Consider the following 17,985-nt stretch of genomic DNA (forward strand, 5'->3'; position numbering starts at 1 on the left):
CTTATTGTAGTCCTTCGCATTTCCCCACAATTCTTTCCAGAATTCAACTGTGGCCTGCTTTTCTGGTTTTTCACTTTTGGTGTCACCATTCATATTAAGATTTTGATAAAAAACGCCGTTGGTCTGATCGAAATTGCTGATTTTGTTTATATTGGATGATTCGTGCCTCATATCTTTCAATTTTTCTAGCTGTTGCTGTTATCCGCTGTTTTACAATCTCTACAGCTTCATTGATGTTTCTTGTATCCAATCTATATCTTCTAATTAGCCAATCTATGGTTTTGTTGTTTTTAAGCCGTTGCTCATGCATGTTCTTTAAGTTACTAGCATCTGCCCTTAATTTTTTGACTTTTTGTTCTAATCGGATTTTCCACTTTGGCTTTGATGCTTTTTCTGTTGTGTGACTAGGTACTTTGATTTTAATGCCTAGTTCATTAGTGACTATTAGAGCTGCGCTGTACATTAACTGGTTCGTTTCCAAGATGGATCCCGATTCAATTGTTGAAAACACTGCATTAACCATTTTCATGATAGGGGCCAACATTTTCTTAGGCACAGTTTTTAGTGATGGTAAACGTTGCCTTTCCTCATTAAGCAGAAAATGCTCCATGATTTTATCCTTCAATTCTTTTTGTTTTTGAGTTAGTTCATCAGTTGGTTCAGTGATAACTGGTTTTAGTGGTGGTGGTGTTATTTCCTCCCCGAGAGTTTCTTCTGGGAGTTCTACTATAATGTCTTTAGTTGTGTCTTGAATATCACTTATTTCTGCTTGTGATATTGTTTTTTTAGTTTTGCAATTTGCCTGAATTTCCTCAAGTTCAACTTCACTAAACACTTTATTCCGTATAATAAATTGCCTTTGATCTGCTAGTCGTTGTTCACTAACATTTGAATCTAGATATTGTTCTTTCCATAATTCATACATTCGCTTTAAATAACCTCTTTTTTTCTGGCTCTGAGTTGTAGTAACAGGCCATTATGGCACGGTTTTCATCTGCACTATATTCTTGTCGTTTTGTTGGCTGGTCCACTTGTAGCCCACTTGTCGACGGATGTCCAGGGACCCCAACATCCGCCGCGGCCCTTGTAACCCGTGCAACGACCGATGCGGTATGGAATTCTTATTCGTTTTTTTCACTATATTGTATGGGTTGGCGGGTTTTTTTTATGGGACCAGATGCCAACCTGACCCCAATCCTCCTCCTTTCTCATCCGGGCTTGGGACCGGCAACGGCTGAGTTGTTGTTGTTGTTGTTGTTGTTGTTGTTGTTATTATTATTATTATTATACAATTTTATCACAGCGGCCAGTTGTTTCGCCGGATTTGGCATTGGTTACTAGTCGGGCCCCAGCCAGGGGCCTAGGACGTCGTAACGTATTTTCGTAATATGTGTGCAGTTCCAAGCAGTGCGGCTTTTTGCATTTGACTGATGGTGATTTTGTCAATTTTTAACTATTTTAAATATAATTCCAGTGCTTTTGGAATAGCACCCAGTGTGCCAATTACCACTGGAATTACCACTGCTGGTTTGTGCCATAGTTGTTGAATTTCGATTTTTAAGTCCTGGTATCTTGCGATTTTTTCATGTTCCTTCTCAGCGATCCTGCTATCACCTGGTATGGCAATGTCTATGATTGTGACCTTATTTTTCTCAACCAGTGTGATGTCTGGTGTATTATGCGCCAGTATTTTGTCCGTTTGTATACGGAAATCCCACAAGATCTTGACCATCTGATTTTCTGTGACTTTTTCAGGCTGATGTTCCCACCAGTTTGTTGCTGTTTTAATATTATAATTTTTGCACAAATTCCAATGGATCATTTGTGCTACTGAATTGTGCCGCAATTATTATTATTATTATTATTATTATTATTATTATTATTATTATTATTATATTATTTTATTATTATTTTTTATTATTATTTATTTTATTATTATTATTTATTTTATTATTATTATTATTTATTTTATTATTATTATTTATTTTATTATTATTATTATTCCTCTTCTCAAGGAATTTCCAACGAAATGGAAGCTCCTTTGCCGGGTTCCCACCCTGGAGGGGCAGCAGAGAGGCGCGTCACGTGGAGCGGAGGAGCCCGGCCTCTCTGTGGGCAGCGGCCGGGCGAAAGAGCCTCCGCTGCTGTTGCTAGTGCTGCCGCCGCCGCCGCCGCCGCCACGCCTAGCGAAGACCCAGATTGGGAGGAGCGCCGGTGGGGGGGTTGGGGGGAAAAAAACACGGCGCGGTGGCGGAGGCGGCCGGAGCGAGCGGGGGCGATGGAGGCGCTGTGAGCGTGGCCCGGGCTGCCTGACGGGCGAGGGGTTGGCGGAAGCAGGAGAGAGAGGGTTGGGGGGGGGGATCCATCAGGGCAGCGCCGAGCCGCTTTCCCCCGTAAGCAGCCGCAGCCCTCGGCCGCCTCTCAATCTCTTCTCCCAGGATGTCGCGCTCGGTGCTGCAGCCCAGCCAGCAGAAGCTGGCCGAGAAGCTGACCATCCTCAACGACCGCGGCGTCGGCATGCTGACTCGCCTCTACAACATTAAGAAGGTGCGCGGGCCCGTCTGCGGGGAGGGAGGCAGGGAGGGCGAAGCTGTGCGGGGAGCAAGCCGGGCCTGCGGCTCGCTCCACACTGGCTTATTCCGCCAGCTGTTGGAAATTTCCCGGCCTGGCTTTGGGAAGGTGCGAGCTGTAGGCCGCGCGCAAGGAAGCATTTCCCGGCTGCTTGGAGAGGGGCGCGGGAGGAAAAGAGGCGGCCGTAGCACCGGGGGCGAAGTCTCTTATGTGTCCCTCTCTTTTCCCGCTCCCACCCACCGGGCCTTTCTTCCCAACCCCACGGCTGCTTCTTACTCAGCAAGGCCTGGAAGGTGTGGGGAATGATTTGCTCCGGGGCGGAGGCCCGGAATGCAATAAGAAAGCCGACCCGGTTTTTTTTTTAATTATTATTCAATTTCCATTTCCTTTACGCAAAGAGCGAGTGGAGAGGAAGAGAAAGGGAGGGGTGTAAACCGGGATCGGGCCGGATGCATCTTCTGGATTTATCCCATGGAAGCAGAGATAAAAGATATATGTTGGAGAGAGGGAATGTTTTGCGAAGCCCTATGCAGTGGCTGGTATTCCGTGTGTGTTTGTATGCATGTACGTTTGCGTGTACGCCTACGTTTCTGTACGAGGGGAGATATCTCAAACTGGATATGTAATACCTGCACTTTTCTCCTCAGTCTCCTACTCCGGTTGCCCAAATTGTAATAAAAGTATTACGTTAATTGCTGGTTGCCCCGTGTCGTTATTGTTTGACGTAAAATGCTCCTTGGAAAGATGGTAGATTCACTGCTTAGTAAACATTTTTTTATGTTAGGATTTACTAACAGCTCCCCTGATTGCTAGCCAGAGGGGGGAAGCACGGTGGGCTGTATCGGAAAGGAAGAGAAGTGAGATTCTTGACAGACCGTGCTTCAAATATTGATTTGCTGATATTTGACTACCAAGTTGCAGCATTAACATGCTACAAAATTCAATATGTAATTCTGTTTGCTCTGGTGGTGTGTTCTGAGATGTTTCCTGCTAAGAGTATTGAAATGTAATTGGAAAATAATCAAGTGGTTTTTGCTCTGATTTGAATGATGATATTAGATCATCATTATGTGAACAAATACTATAAAATATGTGTAAAAGTATTGGGGCATCTCAGCTGTAAAAACTGCTATGTGATATAACACTGATGTAAAACCTTTTTTCTTTTAATAAGAAAGTACTTAGAATTGTGGTCATGGTTAGGTGGATTCCCTCCTCCCCTATGTCATACTATAACACCTTTATTGATGTTATTCCTGTAAATGTTTGTATTGTCAGAGCCCTTGAATTATCTGATAGATTAGTTAAAAGACTTCTAGTCTTTAAAAGTGGGGTTGGAAAAAAAAGCTAAATTATGTTCTGGTTTGATATTGGCTAATTTCTGATTATCACTTAATACTACAGGTAGTCCTCCACTTATGACCACAATTGAGCTCAAAATTTCCACTACAAAGCAAGATAGTTGTTAAGTCAGTTTTGCTCCATTTTACGACCTTTCTTGCCACAGTTAAGTGCAGTTGTGGCTGTGAATGGTGGTTAAGTGAATCTGGCTTCCGCCTTGACTTATCAGAACCGCCATAAATATAAATCTATGCCAGCTACCAAGTGAATTTCGATCATGTAACTATGGGGATGCCACGATGGTGTGAAAAAGTCATAAGTTACTTTTTCAGTGTTGTCGTAACTTAGAATGGTCACTAAATGAATGGTTGTAAGTCGAGGGCTACCTGTATTAGCATTTAAAATGGATTGCTGGATCATAATTCCAATAAGATATCAGGAAGACAGTTCTACATTTCAAAGGATATATTTCTAGGAAAGCACTGTAAAAATTGATACTTTACTATATTGTTAACCATAGCCATTGAAATATAACAGTCAAGTTGAACATACAGATCAAGCACTCTTCCTTCGTTAAAATTTATTCTTGGACCATCAGAGATTCTCTTTATGAATGACTGTCTACATAAGACAAATCAAAAGCATGTGTGTTTCATTTTAGGAAAGGGATCATAAAAATGTGCTAAGAAGTCTTAATTAGGTAGGAAATACTGCCAATTTTTTACTTGTTACGGTAACTTCATAGATCACATAGCATAAGAAAGAATGAAAGCTGCTAAAAAGCTAGTCTCAAAAAGGCCTTTTTAAAAAACCTACTGGTTTCTTACCACCACCATCCCCCCCCAAAAAAAAAATCTGAGAAGGGTTAGTAATCATGGTAAACCCATCCATGAAACAGCTTTCAAATATTAAAAGTTCTCTAGTTGTCAAAATAGTGATTTGGTTAAATACTATGGCATCTCCAAGTTCATAAAATATACATAGAGGCAGTCCCTGGATTAAGAAGATATCCTATTCATAATGCTGTCAAATTTGTATGAATGTTAGAACTTGTACTTACAAATGGATGATCTATTAATAAAAATGGTGGATGGCATTGTCTTTCCTTGAGCCAACAAAATTCTAAAGCCATGTAGTGCTTTCTGGAACTGCTAAAAACAGGCTGTATATTAAAAACGTGCAGCTTCAGCGGCTCCTGAAAGCATTGTGCGGCTTCAGCAGTTCAGCAGAGGAAGGCGAACACTGTCCACCATTTTTAGTAATAGGCAACCCATGTATATCTAGGTCTCAAGTCAACTGATAGCGTGGATTACCTATATAGCTCCTAAATACTGCTTGAATTGAAAGTGAAAGTTTGACAGTATGCTTTTTTTCCTTAATAAAGGAATAGCATCCTATGTGGTTACAACACTCCCTAGAACTTAAAACTTGAGTGAATATCTTCCAGTTTCTCCTCAATTATGTTTGATTAATAACTTCACATAGGCATCCATTACAAACCATAGTAATGTGAAAATATGCCTGATGATATTCAAATGAAATAATTATATAAACAGTCACATAACAACATCTAATGGTAGTGCATAAGTGATATCATGACATTATCTTTTGCTCCTCTCTACAATCACCCCTATAACTTCAAGCAGTTCAACCAAAATTATAAAACCCATTTCTCCACCATTGCGATGTTTGCATCCAGATTAACCGAACCATGGTGTAGTCAATCCAGTTTTCTGGATTTAGACTACACACCGAATTGTAAATTACAGTATGGGGTTCCCATTACTCAAATAGCCTCAAACTAGCCAATCATACTTTAGTTGAGACAATTGTGTTCACCAGCTGTTGAATAAAAAAAAAATAGACATTATAAACAGCTGAGCTTGGTACAATTCAACTTTTGCCAATTTTCCTTTGCAGGAATGCTAATTACAATTTTGTATCTAGATTTTATACAGTACTCATCACTATGGTAACTGTAGAACTACTGATTAAAGCCGTTGTTTCTCACTGGTTTGGGCTGATGTGATCTGGTAGAGCAGAATGGATGAGATTCTAAACAGTACAGGCTGCTATTTTTCATTCTGCTGCAAATCCTTTATTCAGGAAAATATCTGCATATAAAAGGAGTTTTTCAGGGATCTTTTTTTTTCATATATCATCTTTTGCCATGACAGTCTTCTTCCATTTATCAGGAATAAACAAGTGTTCAAGTGTATCCTATCTAATTTATTTTTACTTTGTTATTAATAATCAGTAAGAGAAGTAACAAAGCCAGGAAACCATCTATGGATTAATTAATGTGCTTTCAAACTGGAATCTCTGTGATCCCTACTTACTTTTCTGATAAAACCAAAATCTAAAACCAGGATTTGTTTTGGGCTTCTGGCTTTTAGGAGGGTAAAAGTCAAAGATTTGAATTTTAGTGTAAAACAAGAGACTTGTTTCGACTTTCTACTAGACTAGAGGAGAAAAGTGAAGCCACAGTTCTTGCTTCTAATGATATTCAAGCTGATTTTTGTTTTGTAGAATTACAAAAGTTTGTCAGCAATATGTGGTATTGTGGTTAGATGAATTGGCTGTTTCAAACAGAAAAGCAGAAGTTAAGGCTATCAGTGGTAACAGTTGGTCAATCCCCACCGAAGTTAAGTATTTTGAAACCAAATTATTTTTTTGCTGGAAAGTGTAACTTCTCTGATAAAATTTGGAAAATGGCTAGAATAGTATTTCCATGGTTAACATATGCATCCTTTTTCTCCCTCTTCTTCTCTTTTTTTGATACGTCACTAAGTTAACTCAAAAGCAGCTGACATCCTTAGTTTTTTTTTTTAATCTAGTGCCATCTCTATGCTTGTCTATTTTCTGGGGCAATGTAAGAATTGAAGAAGCAACCTTTCTTTTCTATTATCATTCTGTTAAAAGCAAAACAATATTTTTAGTTAAAAAATGAATAACTATTTAGAAACGTGTTGTCAATGGTAGGAAACAGGATATGACCAAGAGTCAAATTGTTCCACCAAATTGTCTTCTGAGACCAAGTGATGACAATGGATAGGGACAGTTGCTATATTTCCTGGCATGTCAGTCACAACTTGTACGTAGCTTTGGCAAGCATCTCTTTCTGACCACTCAAGAACCAGGCAAAACTCAATTTACTTGCCCTTCATTTGGGAAAAAGAAAAGATAGCAAAAGACATAGAAATGTTGTTTAAAAGTTGACTAGTGACTTGAAACAACAGCTAAGAGTGGGAAGGGGCAGTAAATGGTATGTTGAGATTAAGATCAGGATCCTCCATTTCTGATTTAGAATATTTGGATAAATTATTGGAGTTAATTATTGGAAGAACTTTAGTAATTCAGTACTATGTGTTTTCTTATTTGGTAGAAGAGGAAAGTTGTCCCTGTTTTTACCTTCACTTTATCTGAAAGATGAGCAGTGCTATGGTTGTATTTAGATTATCTCAGGCCCCATAAATCATAGTTTATTAAACTATAGGTGTCATAAATGCTTTACATTCTCATCTCTGATATCTTGAGAATGATTTTAATTTGCATGAAGCCAAAGTTCTCAAGAACATCTGAACCAGGGCAATCAGGATTTCCTAATTTGTTAATTGGTATTGAATTTCCTGCTTCTGAATAATACTCCAACTGGTATATAGTAGGTGAAGTATGATTCTGTAGATTCATAACTTATGGTTTAGGTTTTAAATAACATGCATAATAACAATACATTGTAAATGTAGTTTGTTTTTTCTATTAGTATGTTATGTGAACCCACTATTATGGCTTAGTATTGTGGATGAGCCTGATCATACTATGTTAGAAATAAAAATTTAAAAGTCTGTTTTGGAATTATATACAGTGTAAATGAGATCAACTTTTTGTCCCGTGTAATCCATAATTTTAAGAACTTTATTTCAGCAATTTTGCTAACTGTCTTTAATAGTTATAACAATCAGATGGGAAACATAGAATTACTACTGGGACTTATTTTGCAAATTGATATTATCTAGTCTAGTGGACTGTCTATAAGTGAATTAAAATATGAAGTTGGCAGTACATAGTACATTTTTAAAACCCATGTAGAATCTGAATCTGTATGTATACATTAAATAATTTGTGAAATGTAGAAATATATATTTTTTGCATTATCATTCTCTTTGTTCACCTGTCTCAATATAGTATTAATCTTGGATCCAGCAATACCATATATGTTGCTTCTACCTGGAAGGAACATTTTCTTCAAGCCATTTTAAAAAATATAAACTTGTTTATTTCTGAAAGTTTTGTTACAAGAAGCTAAAAGTTAGATACTTTCAGTTAATGGATTTCTCAGACCTTAATTAGGCCTGCTTTGGACCCTTTAGGTTTTCGCTCTAAAATATAATCCCACAGTTGGTTTTGCTAACCCATGACTTAATGAGCTGTCATTTTGCGTATATTCAATGAGAATAATTTGTGCACCATAATACCTGAGTTCATAGCAACATGCTAAGACAAAACTAAACAAAGCATATTATAGCTTAGTGCAATGTGTAATTGGTCTAGTGATTAAGGCACCAGGATAGAAACTGGGAGACCTTGAATTTTAGTCCTGTCTTAGACATGAAAGCCTGATTTTGGTCCAGTCCCACACACCCAGTTCAGCTTAACTCAATTCAGAGTTGTTGAGGACAAAAGAGGAGGAGGACAGGTTATTACCGTGTTTCCCCAAAAATAAGACTGGGTCTTATATTAATTTTTGCTTCAAAAGATGCATAAGGGCTTATTTTCCAGTTAGGTCTTATGTTTGGGGAAATATGGTAATACATCCATCTGACTGACAATCTTAAAGGAGTTATTTTGGGGGTAGGGCTTATATTACGAGCATCCTGAAAAATCATACTAGGACTTATTTTCCGATTGAGTCATTTTAGGGGAAACAGGGTAGGAGGAATGAGTATTAGGTACATTCACTGCATTGCGTTATTTATAAGAATATTAAAGGTGGAATAAAATGAATATAGACATAAATAAATATATAAACTTGATCAACATGCAAAAATATGTCCTGATTTAAACATATGCTGAAAGCTACAGTAACTTGTCTAGTAGCTACTAAAATACTGGAATTTCAGTATTACTGCGGTCGTTAAGGCTTTCTTCTGCTGAATTCAATAAAAGTTTAGGAAAAGTTGGTGAATAATAGGTGTGGACTGATGTTGCAGTTTCCTCTGAAACATGCTACGCTCAGTTGCCTTTTAGATTCAAAACAGTGTCTGAAGCTTTAAAAGTAATATTTGTGAAAGGGCTGTTTGTAACAGTGTGTATGCTTGGGATGCGGATAGTGTGAAATCTTTATTAGGAGGCACTCCTGTGATTTTCATGTTCCAGCATTTTTGCCTGATTGTATGCACTAAAGAAACACAGTAATTGTTAACCCTACAGAATGAAACACATTGGTTTCAGAACAGTAATGGTTCAGACTTTACTAGAAGAGGCAATTTGCCTTTGTAATAAAGATCGTTTTAAAATGCTATTTCCTGAGTTGTTAATTAAAATGCTTCTTTGCATGATATATAAACAATGTTTTAATGGCATAACACGAGACCCTTAGGTGTCTTATGGCCCTATAAGCCTTTTCTACAAATAGTTTTTGTTGTTAGCCTGCCAAAGGATGCTTAAGGTGTGACTGAGAGCTGAATAAGTCAAGCTTCTTGGTTCTGATTTTTTAAAACCACAGCAGAACCACATGACTTACCACAAACATATTTTTAAACACATTCTCCTCAACAACTATCCTGAATTTCAGAAGTGGTTTTCACACTATAGTTGAGAGGAAGTCAGCAGTTTGAATAGAGGAATTGTAGCTAGAAAGATGGTTTTCTGGAGTCTAGCTGAATTATTTCAGAATTTTTTTTTCTTGTGATTTAACCCTGCAATTGGAAATAATGTTTAAAATCCAAATTGATTTTGAACTCCAAAGTCTGCAACTGGGTTGTAGCTTGATTATGTTAATCAGAAATGCCACAGTGGACTTCAAAGGTACAAGCTTTTGAATCTTCATGAATTATTAATCAAGTTGAAGTTTTGGAGAATTTGAAAAGTTGTACACTTTTTGTGGCTGAAATTCAATCCAAGAATATATATATCAATAAAACAAAGAGATCAGTCCAAAATCAAAGATTAATCCAATTTAAAATTGGAAATAATTACAAGACATAGATACAATATGGACAAACCCTGCAAAATTGTATATTTTTAACAGTTTTTAATTTGTTTTATCCTGTAATCCTTAGTTCAGGTTAGTTTTAGAATTTAGGAATATTTAATTAAAACTAGTTCATTATACATATGGCTTATTATAATTATGCATATTTTTGGCAGAGGTTATTTCTTAATTGATATTTCTCAAATAAACTTTACATTACCTTAATTTCATAGTTTTGAATATTTTGCTGGTTTAAAATATTAAATAGAAGGAGGGACTAAACTATTTAGTGATCTGCAATAAGATTACTCATTTTTTCTCTGGAATTTATTATTTAAATTATGTGAAATAGATCAAAAGTAATTTGCAAGATAGAATATGTTACTCTTATTAATTTGGCAGATTTTCTATATCTGAAGGCAAGTGCTTCATTTATACACGAATATGACAGACATTATTGTCTAGAGAGAAAGAGAATAGAATTGTTTAGGGTTCTTCTATCAGTGACTGTTTAGGAATTAGACTAGACTTTTCTTTTGGTCCCCTTCAGATAAGTTGTTCCCACCGAAATTCCCATCCAGAAAATTTTGAAAATTGTGTTAAGTTAAAAAGTTGTTTTAAATTTTTTTAAAAAGTATTCATTCTACTTATAAACAACTATTTGTTTATTGACTGTTAACGTTACAATGGTACTAAAAAAAGTGACTTATGACCGGTCTTTATATGACAGTTGCAGCATCCCCATTGTCACATGATCAGAATTCGGATGTTTGGTAATTGGCATTGTTTATGACAGTTGCACTATCCCAGGATCATGTGATCACCATTTGTAAACTTCCCAGCGAGCTTCCAACAAGCAGAATCAATGGGAGAAACCAGATTTACTTAACAACTGGTTGGTTTACTTAACAACTGCAATGATTTGCTTAACCACTTTGGGCAAAAGATCGTAAAATGGGACACAATTCACTTAACCGTTGTCTTGCTTAGCAACATAAATTTTGGACTTTATTGTGGTTGTCGAGAACTACATGTAGTTGATTTTAAAACAAGTAGCATTTTTCTTCTGTGTATGAAACAGGCGTATTGACTAGCTGTTTAGAGAAAATTTTAACCTGATATTAAATATCTTCATGAAGCTCTTATGGCAAATTATATTCAATAACAATTATACATCTGCTTTAATGACTGGGATTTCCCTACCCCCGAGTTCTTGGCTCTTTATTTCTATTACAGGTATGTAAGATTTTCACTAAGAGTTCTTGAAAGTTTCTTGCACTATCAATTTATCAATTCCCTTTCCTCGTCCCTCAGAATGGCACTTTGGGATGTGGCATGAGACATGTTTGTATTGAAAATTCTGATTTACATCTTTTAAATAACCTATATGTAAATGGAGATAGTTAAAATGTTGACTGTGAGTAGCAATTTTTGGCTTTAACTCTGTTAATAGTTTTAGTATGCATTCCTGAACATGATGTTTATGGGAATTTTAAAGAAAAACAACTTTTGTTTATGTGTAATCTTCTCTTTTTTGTTGTTGTTTCCGTTACAATGCTTCCCCAGCAAGGACAAGTATGGAAGGTTTGCAAACTTTTTCACCTTCCCTCTGCCCGCTTTCAGATCAGCCTCATATTTCCATGATTTCTCTCTCTCTATTACTCACAACTGTAAATAATAATAACTTGCCATCCTGGCTTTTCACTATATCGTATAAAAATGTGCAGCATGTTACAATTTGCATGAGACAGATTACATGAGAATTTTATGTTGACGAACAGGTATTGGCGTCAAATTAGAATTACTGCACAAATTTTCTTAATTTGAATTTGCTAATTGTACTTTGGGCATAGTTTTACTATGTACCACTTCTCCCAGATTGACTTCATTTTAAACTAGAAAATTGTACTTTTAAGGAAAGGTTTACCTTTAGCAGTTAAGGATAATTACTGCATTATGCAAAGTGATGGCCAGCTGGGTCATCATAAAAATCCGTAAGAACCCATTGAAACCTTACTATGTTAACAGATTTGAGGAGATTAGAAGTTTAGATAAAATTAAGGTTACTCAAATTAACATAATTCTTTAGGCTGGAAGCAAATGATCAGTACTAGTCAAATTGAGAACTGTTCCTACCACTCACCATACTGATTATTCAATATATTTCAGAATAGTACGACTGGATCCCCAGCCCAATTTAGGATTTGATTTCTATGAAAGAAATAATTGTGTGGGGCATGTGGTGTGTTTGTAGGTCAGAGCATACTGAATGTGGCTGCAGGTGCAAAACTTGTGCCTAAAGGTAACCTTAATAAGCACCGTGACCCGTCAAAACCGCGGTCCACTAAAGCGCGCCCGATCAAAGCGCCTACGTGACGTCATCAGCAGCGCAACAAATAAAATTAAAAATAAATTAAATTAAAATTAAAATTAAATTAAAGCAAGCCGATTCACATAAAGGTAAGGGTTAGGTTTAGGGTTAGGGTTAGGTTAAGGGTTAGGGTTAGGTTTAGGGTTACGTTAAGCGTTAGGGTTAGGGTTAGGTTAAGGGTTAGCGTTAGGTTAAGGGTTAGGTTTAGGGTTAGGTTTAGGGTTAGGCTTAGGGTTAGGTTTAGGGTTAGGTTTGGGGGGGTTAGGGTAAGGTTTTCGCGTTAATTTTAAATTTACCGCTCACAGCGTGCCGTTTTCGTCGCGCTGTGATGACATCACGTACGCGCTTTCGTCGAGCGCGCTTTAGTCTACCACGGATTTGTGGTGGAACCGATAAGCACAGTTTAAATGTGTCTTCATTAAAACTTTTGCTTTCATTTACGGTACCTTTAAATGCACACTAGTGTTGATTGTTCAAATTGTAGGCAGACCAACGCTAACTCTAAGCTGCTTGCTTCTTTGATTCAGATGAGACATAAAAATGTAATAAGCCCATGATGATTATTTTTTGCCAGTTGTTTAAGCTTCAGTAATTCAGGATAGCGATTAAAGATAAACCTACTTCACCTTCTGATAGAAGGAAAATATCAGTTTCTTTCAAGATTGCTTTTTCAGTTCTGCATTAACAGCTTTGAAATGTCCACACATTTTTCCCCAGTAGGAGAACATTTCTGTACTGTGTCTCATTGCATTGTCCAGCTGTGACAATCCTCATTCATTTTTTTTTCACTTCACTATGAAGCCAAAGAGATATTTCTATTTCTTTATTGCAGATTATTTATAATAAATGCTTGGTGAAAAGAGTATATCTTTAGTTTCTTGTTTTTATTTTCTTCCATAGGCTTGTGGAGACCCAAAAGCTAAACCTTCATATCTTGTTGATAAAAATCTGGAATCAGCTGTTAAATTCATAGTCAGAAAATTTCCAGCTGTAGAGACACGCAACAATAATGTAAGTAATGAAACATTCCATAAATAATTGAATTTCTTAAATGTCTCCTCCTTTAATCAGTTCTGTTAATGCAACTGCTAGGGATTTATTGATGTTTCCATAAAATTAGTTTATAACACAGGTTGGCTTTTTTTGTAGTGACTATATTAGATGAAAAACTGACATTAAATAATTGTAACTTTGTTAATGACATAATAGGAGAAGCATTATGTGTTGAATATTACTATGTCCTAAAACTTTTATATTTGGTTAGGAGCTTATCTAATTTAGGATATGACCATACTAAGCAGTTACAATAGCTTTTAAGAAGAGAATTTCAGTGGAACCTTTTGAGTCTGTTAAGGTTTGTTGAGGAAAACTGAATGAAATAAATGTATTTGTAAGAAAGTTTCACATGGGCTCCTGCCTCTTGATTAAACTAGTCATTCCATTATAACCTGGGGTAGAAAATGAGCCATGACACTTTATGAAAATTCTTTTTTTATATAACTTTATTGATTTTTAAGTTAAAAGATCAGGTTAGAACATTTAGATACCTTGGGGTGGTTTTCCACTCGCAAGAGACATGGAAGACACATCTGGCTCATACATTGCAATAGGTCCTCAAATGCAATTAAACACTTCTTTTACACAGGCAGAGGTCAGTTAGTACCTACTGCCTTAAAAAATTTTGAGGCCAAAACATTGGCACAAATTCTATATGGGGCACAAACAGGAATCCTTGCAAAGAAAGACTTGCTAGACACCATACAAACCAAATTCCTGCAAGCCATCTTATCTGCACCCAAAGGAACTCCAAATGCCCAGTTAAGAATTGAGACAGGCATGCCTCAAATTCAGGTAAGAGCCTGGAAGATTATGATCATTCATTGGCTTAAAATGCATTTCTTTCCAGAGAGACTGTCCCCACTACTGTTGACTGACAACTTCCCCTCCCCCTAGAAACAGGCAATTGATCACAAGCTGGGCTCTTATGAGCTCTCACCAGTATTCTTAATGTCTCTAGGCTTTGATCAAGCAAAGCAAGTAGTAATCAATAGAATGAAGGACATGGAGTTCCAAGAAAAACTAAATAGGTTGCCTCTCCACAGTAGGAACAGAATCAAACGGTGTGTGGGAATCAGCAAGATATCTAAATGACCTGATCTTCCCAAAACAAAGAATAGCTTTCTTCAGAGCCAGATTTAACATTCTTCCTGCAGCACTCCTCCAGGGCAGGTATAAGAGAACACCAATAGCAGAACAGGTTTGTATATGTGGTAACGGAGAAGTTGAAGATATCTCACATGTTCTATTACACTGTGAGCTATACAGAGTTTGTAGGTCTGCGCATATTCTCCCCTTATTAGAGAGATTGCCAAGGAGGGCAGACAATTTTTATGTAGGTTTTCTCCTCCAGGACACAAACCCGGCCACCATGTATGCAGTGGCAAAATTCTGTGTTGCTGCAATGTCCACAAGAAAAAAGTTGGTTACAGAAATATAGTTGTCATCTTGTACCAATTATTTGGACACATCTCTAACAATTTCTGGACCATTGTATTTACTCCCATACTTATCAGCTTTTCACCCAGGTAAACCAGGGAGTGACCCGAACAATTTGAGAACTTGTATGTTATTATCCACTTTTAACATCAGTACTTTTTAATTATATTTTAATGTCAGTACTTTTTAACATATTGTAAAAAGTAATGTTATTGCTGGTCTTTGACCGTAATAAAGATTTATACTATACTATACTATACTATACTATACTATACTATACTATACTATACTATACTATACTATACTATACTATACTAAGTTAAAAGATAAGCAGAAAACAAGATCTGAAAACGAAAATGTCAGAGCAGAAAAAAGTGAAAGTGCAAAAAAAAAGGAAAATAGAAAAGGCTTTCCATTTTTTTTCATACAGATAAAGTAAAATATATCAAACTCTTGATCTAAGATTAACAATTGTCTATGTTATTTCCATAATCCCATATAATTCTAATCATCAAGTCCCCAAAGTGATTTTCAAGTAGAAATAATATCTGTCAAAGTCTTTGCTTTCATCAAAACTGTCAAGTTCATCATCTGTGGCAATTCCACCACTTCATCATCCATTAATCCATTCACTTTCTGAAAATTCTTGATTTGTTTTGATAGCAGAGCATCTTCAAAGATACTGAATAGGGGATGGGGGTGGGATATGTGATATGTTTTTATATTGTTTTGCAGTTTTATAAACCAGTTTGTGGTGATGCTGAAAGGTAGGTTAGAAATATAATAAATAAGTAAAATAGAATCATATCCTACAATGATAACATATTTCCAATATCCCAGGTCTCAATTTGGGTAATTGTGCAAAACTAAAGTATTTCTGTTCTTTTGGTATTGTGAACAGGATGGAATAAAATATCGTCAAATGATGTCTTTTACAGTGTTTTTCTGTATCTTTAGATTTGTTTCAATTAATTCAGTGGTGTTATTGCTACATTATCAAATTTTGTTCAATAAAATAAGCATACACTGCTTTAAAGATATTTAAAATCTTAACTGAATGCTGATAGATATATAGAAAGCTCTCAGTTGGTTAATTTTTTATTTCTTAATAATGGAAAATTGGGAGGAAGATGTTCTTACCTATCTGTTTTTCTTCTCAGAAGTGGAAAGGGGAGGCAGGTAATGGGTTTGCATGATTTCTGCACAGAACACTTTGCACGACTGCTTGAAATTTCCTATTTCTGATGCAGTTTATTTAGTTCAGTAACTATATTCCTTTTTATGGTCCCATTGGTGATATTAATATATTTATGTATCTAAAACTTTATTTCAGATGTATTTTATGCTATAAGTTGCATCCAGGCAATTATGATTAGAGAAGGCCCATTGGAAATCAGTAAGGCTTACCGTGTTTTCCCCAAAATAAGACAGGGTCTTATTTTATTTTGACCCACGAAATATGGCCTTGGTCTTATTATCGGGGGGGGGTCTTATTTGTGTCCGGCACTACTCTGACGTGTCCTGTCACTGCCCTGCATTGGGTTGGGCTTTTTTTGCGAGGGGGACAATCTGGGGAGTGAGAGATTTAGGAAGCCTGGCTTGGCGTGGGGCAGTTTCTCCAGTGAAGCGTCTGATTCATCCCCAGGAGTGAGCATTTTGCCTCCTCTCTGCCACGGCTTGGAAGCTGCAGAGGAAGCCTGCCATGCCCGGCGAGGGGGATGAGAAGAGATGACAAGAGAAGCCATGTCTCGCTCCACACCTCTCACTTCTCCTCCACCCCACCTGCCACCTGTCTCGCTAAAGAGACGGTGGGGAAGGGAAGCAGAGACGGTGGGGAAGGGAAGCAGAGACGGTGGGGAAAGGAAGCAGCATTGGGGTGGGGTGGGAGGAGTTGGGCTGAGAGACATGCATCCTCCCCAAGACTTGCAGCTCCGTCATGTTTCTCGCTGTTTTGAATGGCAGCCAGATCAGCTCAACTGATCCAATTAAGGAGCCGAGAAGCGCTGAGGTGACTGGGGAAGGGAAGGGCTTCCTCCTGTACTTGCCATGGCACCTTTTCACTAGGGCTTATTTTCAGGGGAGAGTGCATATTTACACCCACATCAAAAACCAGGCCTGGGCTTATTAGCAGGACATGTCGTATTTTCGGGAAACACGATATTAGTTATGTAAAGCTAAGGTCCCATTGATTTCTATAGATGTACTTTAAGAATGATGAATTCTGATTCAAATGTTGCACATTGTCAACATTTCAAATAAGTAGTTTTGCAAGCCACAGCAATATCTGTAACTTTCAAATGCAGTGACTTTGGCATGATCTGTATGTATGCTTTTATAGTGGAAAGCATCATCCATCCATGAAAGGATTATTAATTACCCAATGGAAAAGTGGTGTTTAGAAGAGCCCAAACTCAGACACAATTTGTCTGAGGGTACACACTTTCCTTCAAGACTCATTCAGAACATTTCTCTAATTTTTTTTATGTCCCACAGATGGACTGGTCTCCATAGACACAAAGCAATTCATTTGTAGTCTGAGATCATGCTGCTGAAATTTGATTATAAAATATCTGGATTTGTCCTGTACAACTTTGAGCAGGATGGGGATGGGTTCTAGCCATGCATCTTCCATTGGGATTGTCTTGTGATTGCATGGTCTCATGTGGTCCTGAGAAGATCAGGAATTTGGGCTGATTGCTCAAAGGCTGGCCATTCCTGCACTGAAGATTCCACGGCATTGGAAAATTTTCTTCCAGAACATTATTGGAATGGAAACTATATGGATATTGGAGGCAGGAAATATCATTTCAGAGAAGACACCATATTGGACAAGTCTTGGTTTGTACATCCTCCTAAATGTCATTTCTAATCAAGGGGATCCGAAGCATATGAACCCTGCAAATCTTACCAGATGAGCAGAAACCATGAGAGATAAGTTCCTCAGATAAATTGGTCATATCCATTAGTGTCTTCTTAGGTGAGAGCCAATACCACAAATTGTACTCCAGAACCT

The 17,985-nt window shown here is 37.2% G+C and overlaps 1 protein-coding gene across 3 annotated transcripts in view; it reads left to right on the forward strand.

Annotated features, from left to right (window-relative positions):
- Window positions 1–2,132: 2,132 nt before the first annotated feature.
- Window positions 2,133–17,985, forward strand: part of NCKAP1 (NCK associated protein 1) — a 73,428-nt gene continuing 57,575 nt past the window's right edge. For 2 of the 3 annotated variants that reach the window (XM_032238365.1, XM_032238358.1), the window contains exons 1-2: window positions 2,134–2,547; window positions 13,377–13,487. In XM_032238365.1, coding sequence (XP_032094256.1) covers window positions 2,440–2,547; window positions 13,377–13,487 — 219 coding nt within the window. In that variant the 5' untranslated portion in view covers window positions 2,134–2,439. Of the gene's footprint in view, window positions 2,548–13,376; window positions 13,488–17,985 lie in introns of all 3 variants that reach the window. The other variant, XM_032238350.1, reaches the window with a different exon arrangement.

Source organism: Thamnophis elegans, chromosome 1 (assembly GCF_009769535.1).
Source record: "Thamnophis elegans isolate rThaEle1 chromosome 1, rThaEle1.pri, whole genome shotgun sequence".
Taxonomy (NCBI): Eukaryota; Metazoa; Chordata; class Lepidosauria; order Squamata; family Colubridae; genus Thamnophis; species Thamnophis elegans.